Source organism: Leptonychotes weddellii, chromosome 14 (genome assembly GCF_054177405.1).
Source record: "Leptonychotes weddellii isolate Sample4059 chromosome 14, ASM5417740v2, whole genome shotgun sequence".
NCBI classification, from domain to species: domain Eukaryota; kingdom Metazoa; phylum Chordata; class Mammalia; order Carnivora; family Phocidae; genus Leptonychotes; species Leptonychotes weddellii.
In genome coordinates, this window is record NC_138382.1 from 63,111,593 (window position 1) to 63,121,399 (window position 9,807).

Here is a 9,807-nt window from a genome sequence, read left to right on the forward strand (position 1 = left end):
TGGCAGAGAATTCGGCCTCCAATGGCAGTGTGGTCTGGGATGTGCTGGGGAGGGATAGGGCCTGGAGGGTCTGAGCTCGCCAGAGCTCATGCAATCCCCAACAGGGAGACTGCAGAGAGGATAGCAGGTCAAGGTTACTAACTTGGGGAATGTCCATGATTTGTGGGCAAGAGGATGAGGTGCCTTCAGAGGGTCAGACAGGAGCCTTGACTTCCAAGGCAAATAAATGCTTTTCCTAATACTGGGGAAGAGCTGAAAATATAAATTAAAAAAATAAAGATACCAAAAGGAGGCCCAGGTCCTGTTCAGAGAAAGCACAGCAGGGAGGAAGGGATCTGGGGACAAACTGAACATCTTGACTTAAACCCTCAGGACTGGAAGAACTCGTGGAGGGAGGAGAGGGTTTAAGAGAGTTTGGGAGAACCTGGGATAGGCCTGGGGCCCCCTGAGGAGAAAGAGGAGGTGGCAGGAGAGATGGAGCAAGGATGAAGGTCCCGCTGGCCTCAGACACACCGCAGGACACCACATCCTCCATGGCCCGCAGGATGGAAACGGCAGAAGGAAGACTTTCCCCAGACTTCCCCCCTTCCCCACCTGCATGGAAGGGTAACTTCTGAAAGCTGGACCACTCTTCTTCTCTTTTCTTAATCAGAAACCTCTTAATGAAGCCTCACACACCATTTCAGATGTGGTTCAAATACATTCCAGGGTTTGTTGTTGTTTTTTTTTTTAAGTCCAGATGCCATATTGTCAAATCACCACTTTCAACCTGCATTAATTGCTTTAATGGGTTCTGGAAAAACAGCTACCTTCTCTCCCTTCTCATCAGGGCCCTGGGGGAGCCCAGCAGGGAAGGATGCTGGGGAACAAGGCCGGAGATGCAGCTGATCTGGGAACCACACTGTCACACACTGGCCTCTGAGCCATGCACCTGCCCCACATTTTTAAGGGAGGTTGGGACATGCAATTCCATCCAATCCCTGGGCTTTATTACCACTGTAAAACGAAAGAAAATGCAGATGCCAAAACCCGAACAGGAGCAGTTACATTTTTAAGGAAATTCTATGTGGGAATATTGACCACATTTAGTAAATGACTCTGCAATTCAAGCAGCTACCATGCATCAAGAAGGCCCTGAGCCCCAGTCTTTTCTTCCAAAGGCACCTTTTTTTCTTTTTTTGGACTAAGCAGGCGCAACAGAAGACTTTCAAAGCCAAGAGGATGCAGTCGATAACATTTTTCATTACAATACTGCAGTAAGACCTCCGTGGCCGTATTTCTCAAACTTGTGATGTGCGACAGCAACAATAAACTGTTTGTGAGGGCTAGGGGCCAAGTTCAAGGGTGAGGGGGTCTGCATCACAGAGAGGCCAAGGGAGCTGCTCAAGGTCACGGCCAAGTAACACAGTCAGAAGAACCCAGGTCCATCTCCAAAAGCCATCTCTAACCTCTCTTCCCTGGATTGTCCAACTTATCAGCTGACCTTGCACCTCTGGAGTCCTGCTCCAAAACAGCTCAGGATGGGTCCACCTCTCTGGTCAAGTCTTTCTGTGGATAAATGTTGGGGATGCGGACAGATCCCAAAGGAAGGTGGTGCTTCCTAAACCTCAGTATGATGAAGACTTGCCTAGGGAGCTTGTTAATTCTTGGGCAAGCTACATTTCTGAATCACTACTTCTGGAGTATTTAGAAATACCCTTTTAGATGTCACTTTGCCATGTTCTTCCCTGTAACCTGCAGCTTTAGAATCTGGTGAAGAAGACATTTTGGGACTTGTTTATGGGAGGTTGAAATATTTGCTTTGCATTCAAAGTTGAGAGGACGCTGATATTACGAAAATTCAGGTAGAGAGGAAAAATAACTATAAAACTGGCTGCCAGCTGAAGCAAAACCACGGCCAGTATAGCACAAGGAACAAAAATTCTCAAAGGGGAAGGAGGTAAAGGGGTTGGGACCGGAAAAGGAGAAAAAAATAAATTCACTTGTGCATTCTCGATAGGGAATAAAGCAGCTTTTAAACATACATGTGATTAGCAGGAACTTGGCCTCTACCTGAAATGCTGGGGCTTCTTAAAACCTGAACAGTGCTGGGTTTTGTTTCTGTTTTTTTTTTTAAACAAAAAGCCAGAAGATATATCTCACCCAAAATTGGTTCATTGATTGCTTCAGAATGCACAAATGATTCTATTTTGGAATCACAGACACAGGCTGCAGAAATAACCGACTTCTGGGAATGTGGTTTTAAAATTAAGAGCAAAGCAACAAATGAACTAACCAAAGAGGTCTCGTAGGGTGGGCTGGGCTGCAGAGGGTGGGAAAAGCTCCTGCCCACCCAGGCACAGACGTTTGTTTGTTTTTTTTAAAGGTCTTTCACTAAAAAGTAGTAGTATAGGGTTTCCTATTTACCAAATGTTTTTGTACCTATTAAGTCATACGATTCCATACCCATCCCGGAAAGGCAAGTAGGATATGGCTACGCCCATTTCACAGCTCCAAAGACTGAGGCATCCAGAGATGTCACGTGATCTGCTCACAGCCACACCGTCAGCTTCTTGGTAAAGCATACATTAGAGCCTAGGGCATTCCTCGACCTTTTTCTCCAAGCACCCACTGCCTTGCAACACACAGATTTTCTTCGGATATCCCACTCAGGAACCAAGGGATCCTGAACTCACCAGCATTGCACTGGATGCGAGATCATTCTATTCATTCAGCAAATATTCATTTACTAAAGTACCTACTGTGTTCTAGGCGCTGGGGTAGGTGAGGGAGCGACAAAGACCAAATCTTGGTTTTTGTGGAGCTTATTTGTAGTGGGGCAGGCACATGACCAACAAACACGGTGAAATGTCCTTCTCATAGTGACCGGTGTGCTGAAGGAAATTCCAGCAGGATGAGGGGATGGCGTGGGCGCCTGCTTTGGAGAGAGGGTGGCAGGGATGTGGAGGCACGTGGATGTTACAGTGCTTAAAACCGTTGGTGACCCGTGGCCCTGGGTGGGTCCATGCCCCCCCAGCCCCAGGGCTCCCCGAGGGCAGGGGCCATTGACCATCCATCTCTGAATTCCAAGGACCAGCCACAGGCCTGGGGGCGCTAAGTGCCCCTCAGAGCTTGCATGGATAAAGGGCTCCCACGGGGACAGGTGGGGCTCAAACACGCCGCCTGCCCTTGAAGCATGGGCATCAGAATCCCCACTTAATAAAATGAAGTCTGTGGATGGTTCCTCAAAGGCTCCCAAATGTCAGGCACAAAGTACGCCGGCTGCTTGCCTTCCAGCGGGGGGCCTGGCCGTGTCTTCCAGGAGGCTGACTGCGTAACGACCGGGGCTGGCTTCCAGGCAGGAAGGTAGGGCAGAAGGGCCACCTCGTTTCTAATCCCCATGGTGACCCTGGACTGGTCAATTTCTCCTCCTGGAGCCTGACCTGCCTGGCCTCCCTGCCTCCCCTGGGAAGGAGAAAGCACCTGGCACAGAGGAGGGGCTCACTCACTGACACCAGCCTCCTCTCTTCCCGGCGGCGTTCCAGTAAAGCGAAGTTCAAACACAAGTGCGCCGGCCCCATGGTGCTGCCTCCTGCAGAGGACGCCAGGAGTGCACAGGAAACAAATGGTCTGATTCCTGTTCGCGGCACCCTTTGCCGCCTGCCATGTGCTATAAAAGTCAAATGAAATGTTTGCAGCACAGGAAATCTTTAAAAAGCAGCCCCCCCACCCTGGGGCACAACTAGAAGCCTGTGTGAGCTCCCTGTTAACGTCAGATTCTTGCTTGGGGGTTTAAAAAAAAAAAAAAAAAGGAAGAAAAAGAATAGGTTTTGAAAGATTTGTATTTCAACCTCCAGCCGTTAAATGTCATTCCTTCTAATCAAATTCTCTGGTCCTTGCTGGGCACTAGTTTGGGGTCCCTGAGCAGCGGAGACCAAATGCTGCTCTTCCAGGTCATAAAAGAACCTTGCTGGAAAGCCAGTTGGAGCCTAATCCCCCACGGATGCCTGCTTCAGCGCAAAGCCTTCTGCAGGGCAGAGGGGGGTGGGGGGTGGGGGGTGGATTATGACTCGGAGGAGATGCACATGTGCTGGGCGCATGAGCAGACAGGGTGTGAGGGGCGGCGCGCACTTGACAGGTGCGTACAGGCTGTGTGCAGTGTGGCAGAGGTGGAAAGCAACAACACACCCAAAATCCAATTAGTCGGGGGTTACAGGATCATACTTATCTTTGCAGCCCCATCCAGATGATGAATCTATGGCAGGTAATAAACAACGCCAGGTTTGTGGCAAGAGGAAGGTGACAGCAAACCAAGAAGCTAGCGCCAGGGTAATTCTCTATCTCTTTCGTGTCCAGCTGAAAGCCAAGAGGCAGGGATCTTCTAATAATAATATCATTCCCTCCCCCCCCCAAAAATAAGGGCATTCTCTTCCAGCCTACAAAATGCTTCCTTCATTTGAAGAGGAAATAACCAGTTGCAAGAAGATTTTTGTCCTACCCTGGGCACTGTCATTGTCTAAAACCTTGAGTATCAGCTTGGGCCACATAAATAAGTAAGATTAAATTAAAGAAATGGACCCTCTCAATGCACTGCATCAGACTCTGGATCCAGCAAGCAAACATCTATTCAATAAAGAGTTTATTAATAGTGAGCTTTCAACATGTCATTGCTGGCAAGACCCGCAGGACCCAAGAAAGAGGACGGGGCCAGAAGAAAGTGTGCGCGTCCCCATGAACACATTACCCACGGTTTCCAAATTGGAAAACAGTAATCACACCAATGGGAGAAGCTGCATTTCAGATACAAAGGTGGAAGTGGTAATAATTTATAATGGCTTCAGCTAACCATGTACAATGGGAAAATGACAAATGTGTTGTTTAGAATGTGCTGGACTAAACACAGTGATTTATGTTAACATGGACAGATTTTTTGCGGGTTATTATGCAGAGAAAGGGAGGGTGTGATGACTCTAATTAAATGAAAGGGCCGGCCGCTGTTTGTATCTTCTGGAACATTTCAAATTCTAATATGCCCCTTGGAGGTACCCCGGGGTGGGGGGATGCTGAGATGGTAATGAAGCCATTTCATTTTTATCGAGATGAAACACAAACATCCACACACACATCCCGGCAGCACCCGGCTACCCCGTACCCTGCTACCCGCAGAATTGGGGACTCGGAGGGCAAGCCGGAAAGTGAACGTGGTTTTGAGAGCTCCCAGGGCAATGCTGTACACACCACAATCCTATGGTCATCTTCTCATTTACTCTGGAACAACACCGGGGTTGGTGTTCTTGGGTCGAGGGAGAGCAGGCAAGTTCTCATCAGTACAGTGTGTAACCCGTCAATTTCCTGAATTAGTAGGAGGCTACACAAGAGTGCCAAGATTCTCATCTCCCAATCCTTAGCCAACTTTCTTAACTCTGCCTTAAATGAAATCAATTCCAAAAGAACAAGAAAACACTGGATTAGACATTCTAAACGCCTTCTGTGTAGCACATGCTGAGCAAATCGCAGATTGTCTGAGCCCGGAAGGGACCCTGGGCAGCCACTGGCCCATCCACCCTAGGACATAGAGAGGGTCAGTGACTGGCCCCATGGTCACAAAGCAAGCATGTGGCAGAGCCCAGTGCAGCATCCCTGGTCTGTGGGCCCCTTGGCTAATTTACCAACGCTTTTTGGCTGAAAACCTCTGAAAGGTCTACTTTTTTATTATTATTAGTTTGGCTCCCGTTCATTCAAGATAGATTTTTCAAAAATCAAACATTTCAACATAATTGCAAATAGTAAATGGCTTGCCTTATCTGGACCTGTCACTGATGATTTAGCAAATAGGCTTCAAGAGAGGAATGGGAGCCCCCTGGAGAGAGGAACAGAATCCTTGCTGAAACACTCTGAGCAACAATGGATACTTGATTTGTGAGAGAGAGAAGTGGAAAAAACTTTGTATGTTCAATCTCTCCTCTGTTCCCTGGGAGGAGGTGACCCTCGCTGATTCATGAACTCTTAAGTAACTTGATTCCTAAAATTTAATCTTCTTTTTATTATACACACACACAAAACACACAACACACACACAGTATCTCTCCTTCAGGATGCTCAGAGGATCTTTTCCCCCTCTTTCTACCTGCAGGAGAAAAATAAAGGTTTTAAGATTGAAAACACATCTCAGGAGCCAAAACACAGAAACAACCTAAGTGTATATTGACAGATGAACAGAAAAAAGTATATACACACACACACACACACACACAGAGGAATATTATTCGGCCACAAAAAAAAGAAGGCAATTCTGCCCTTTGTGACAACATGGATCAACCTGGAGGACATTATACTAAGTGAAATAAGCCAGACCCATAAAAACAAATGTTGGATGATCTCACTTATATGTGGAATCTAAAATAGTCTAATTCACAGAAGCAAAGAGCTGAACAGTGGTTGTCAGAGGCTGGGGCGGGGAAGGAAATGGGAAAATATTGGTCAAAGGGTACAGACTTCCAGTTATAAAATGAGTAATTGATAATTCTATATTGTCTGCTTGAAATTTGCTAAAAGAGTACATCCTAAATGTTCTTACCACAAAAATAAAATAACTCTGTGAGGTGATGGATAATTAGCTTGATTGTGGTAATCCTCTTACCATGTATCACAAATCATCACATTGTACACCTTAATTATATACAATTTTCATTTGCCAGTTCTACTTCCAGAAAGCTGGGGGAGGAAATAACAAATGAATAAATGAACAAATAAAATAACATTGAAGAAGAAATAAAACAGGTCTTGTACTAAATGCAGTGTGGTATATGGTACAGAAAATGCAGAAAAACTGGTGATATTTGACTAAAGCCTGAAGTTCAGTTAAAAGGAATGTACCTACACCATAAAAATCCCTGACACGGTGCCCTCCGGCACTGAAGCTCATAAAGAGGGGCTGAAAGTGGAGAAAAATCCTGGTTTCGGGCAGTTTGTAACTAGTGGAGAAGCTGGGGCCTCTTTTGGCTCTCAGTTCAGGGACTTAATGCCCTTAATTTTGTGGAGATGTGTCAATAGACCCCAGGGGTTCTTCTAAAGTGTCCTGAAACCGCCTGCCCATCCTGCAACCACAGAGCCAGGTTCCGCCTCCTCCGTTTTAAATTCCACCCACACGGAAAGTCTGGTCCCCTTTCCCCCTGGAGTTAAGGTGACACAAAGCCGTATTCATTTTGCCTGTTGCTTCTGAAGGTTACAAAGGGGTGTGTTCCGGGCAGGTTGTGTCTGGCGTTGGCCAGAAAAGGGGCACCCCAAGGCAGGAGCTCATTTGGCCTTAGCCGACCCCTCCATAGGGAAAGTGACAGTCAGGGACCCGGGTGGCTGCTCAGCTCACAGGGCTCCCACACACATCCGAAGGCAGTTCTGCTCCTTTGGGTGCTCAAAAACCACACCATGGAGAGTTTAGGTTTTACTAGATGAGCTAAGGCCCGCCCCAAGTCACAGAGTAACGGGACTGAGGTGTAAGTCAGGAAGGGTGCAGACACGACATGCAGAGCGACTCCCATGAAATACAGGAGGGCCGAGCCGAAGCTCAGAGCCAGGCAGCTCCAGCCTTTGGACATGCCTGACACTGGGATGCAGACCGACAGGAGGGCCTGTGCTTTTAATGTCCAGGTTACCGGAGGCCTTTCCAAAGTCTGTCACCTTGTGATGACAGAATTACACAAGTCTTTTAAAATTGCCACTAAAATTGAATCCACAATTATAATCGACCATTTGGATCAAGTATCTTTTCAGTATAAATTTATCATCTGGGAACTCCAGACCTTTTAGGGCCAAAGGCTAATGGGCTATTTCTTTATAAATATATGGAATGTCAGAGAAGGGGGAAAGACTGATGTGGGGGGAGGAGACAGAGAGGAGGGCAGGTGCATGGAAATCCAGAACCATTGTCTGCTACACCCCCCCCCAACAATATAAACCCATCGGGCTTTTCCCAGAAACAGCAGAGAAGTGTCTGAAATCCTCAAGGGGCAGGGGGCAGAAGAGTTGGCAACCAAACAAGGAAAGCGAGAGTCAGGGAGGAGATGGTTGTGCCCTAAGTGAACAGTCAGGAAATGGGCTCAATACACACCTGACCACGGGTCACTGAAGAGGACACGGAAGTAGCCCAGCAGGCCCTTAACCGGTGTTCCAATCACCTGAGCTGGGGAGGACCCAAGGCAGGGACAAAAGGTGTGGTGGTGAGAAGCTGGGTCACAGGGCACCCTAAACCTCTAGGAAGCATTCCCCTGCCCCACCCCGCCCACAAGCTGAGTAGGTCACTGTTTTTTCCTCAAATTTCTCCACTTCCTGTTCAAAGGTGGGCAAAGGTGGTGTGTGCGTGTGTGTGTGTGTGTGTGTGTGTGTAAACACCTTCAAGGGATTCTCGAATCCACATGTATACCAAACACTATCCATCTCAAACTCCAACTGGTTTTCAACAGCCCTAGGTGTGAGATTAGCAAACACGAAACTGCTTTAAACAGCTTGATTAAATCCCTAGGAGATTGCTGTCATGAGGTTATTTTTCTCAATTAACAGATGCAAAAAGTGCAGCTACTCTCAAGGGGGTGGAGGGTTTATTTCTGACATTCAGGCAGGGGCCTCCTTTCCAACAAGGTTAGGGACACTTAGCAGGTCCAGTTGCCCCATTTTCCTAGTGGAGATCCAGAGGTTTGGAGAGGAAAAGCGTCTGGTCCCAGGATACACAGCCAGGTACATAAACAGCAGAGTCAGGTTAGAGCTTTGTGGATCACCAGAATAGCCTCCTTGGGCCACGTTGGTGCTAACAAAACTTTCTTTCAGGGGCAAAACCCGACTGAACAATGAGAACAGCAACAGCAGAAGCGAGACCACCCACTGATTACTAACCATATGCCAAGAGGGGACCTTTCCCTTTGTTTTTTTAATGCTCATAAGAATCCCTACGCCTTTTCACACTTTGCAGTCATACATTTGCCGGTGTATTTGATGTCTGTCTCCCACACGCTGCTAGCCTTTATGCAGGGTCCAAGTCTGTTTTGCCCACCACCTTATCCACAGTGCCTGGCATCTATTTGCTAAAACAAAACTAGATGTTCCTGTTTTAAAGAAACATTTTTTAAGAAAAATGGAGCCCAGAAAGATTAGGTAAATTTGCTTTAAGGACGCACACCGGCAGAGCTCCTGTCACTCTGTCCTGTCCCCAAACCACATCCTTACCTTGACAGCCTCAGCGTGGGTCACCCGGGCCAGGGATTTGTCGTTGACACGCAGAATCTGGTCCCCGACTCGCAGCCCTTCCTTCTCGGCCAGAGAGCCTGGCTCCACCAGCGACACATAGATGCCCACGCCATGCTCCGAGCCCCCGCGGATGCTGAAGCCCAAGCCCTCGTGGGCCTTGGCGCGCCGCAGGCTCACCAGGCGCACCTCCCCGGGCCCCGCGCCGTCGGGGCCGCCCCAGGCGGGCTGCCGGTAGGGGGTGGTGGCGGGCAGGTAGAGGCCCTCGGCCGTGTACTGGTCGAAGAGCAGCTGGTCGGAGCGCGGGATGACCAGGCGCAGCATGGGCAGCAGGCGCCGCTTGACCGGGCTGTCCAGCAGCACGCGCAGGGTGCGCACCAGGTCGAAGACGTTGCGGCGCGCGTGGTAGGCGTTCAGGCAGTGCGTGAACTGCTCCCGCTCCGCCTCGCTCAGCAGCGCCGTCAGCGCCTGGTGCAGCTGGCGCACGTTGGCCGACAGCAGCCGCAGCCCCGTGCCCCCGCCGCCGCCCGCCCCGGCCGCCGAGCCCAGCGAGCCGGTGGAGGACGAGCTCACCGACAGGCCGTCCAGCTGCGC

At 48.9% G+C, this 9,807-nt stretch overlaps 1 protein-coding gene across 1 annotated transcript in view; it reads right to left on the bottom strand.

Annotated features, from left to right (window-relative positions):
* The window catches only part of WHRN (whirlin), an 88,382-nt gene extending 78,655 nt beyond the window's left edge, over positions 1 to 9,727 (bottom strand). The window contains exon 1 of the mRNA XM_081803455.1: positions 9,196 to 9,727. Within this exon, the coding sequence (XP_081659581.1) occupies positions 9,196 to 9,537 (342 nt within the window). The 5' untranslated portion in view covers positions 9,538 to 9,727. The remainder of the gene's footprint in view (positions 1 to 9,195) is intronic.
* Between the last annotated feature and the right edge of the window lie 80 nt (positions 9,728 to 9,807).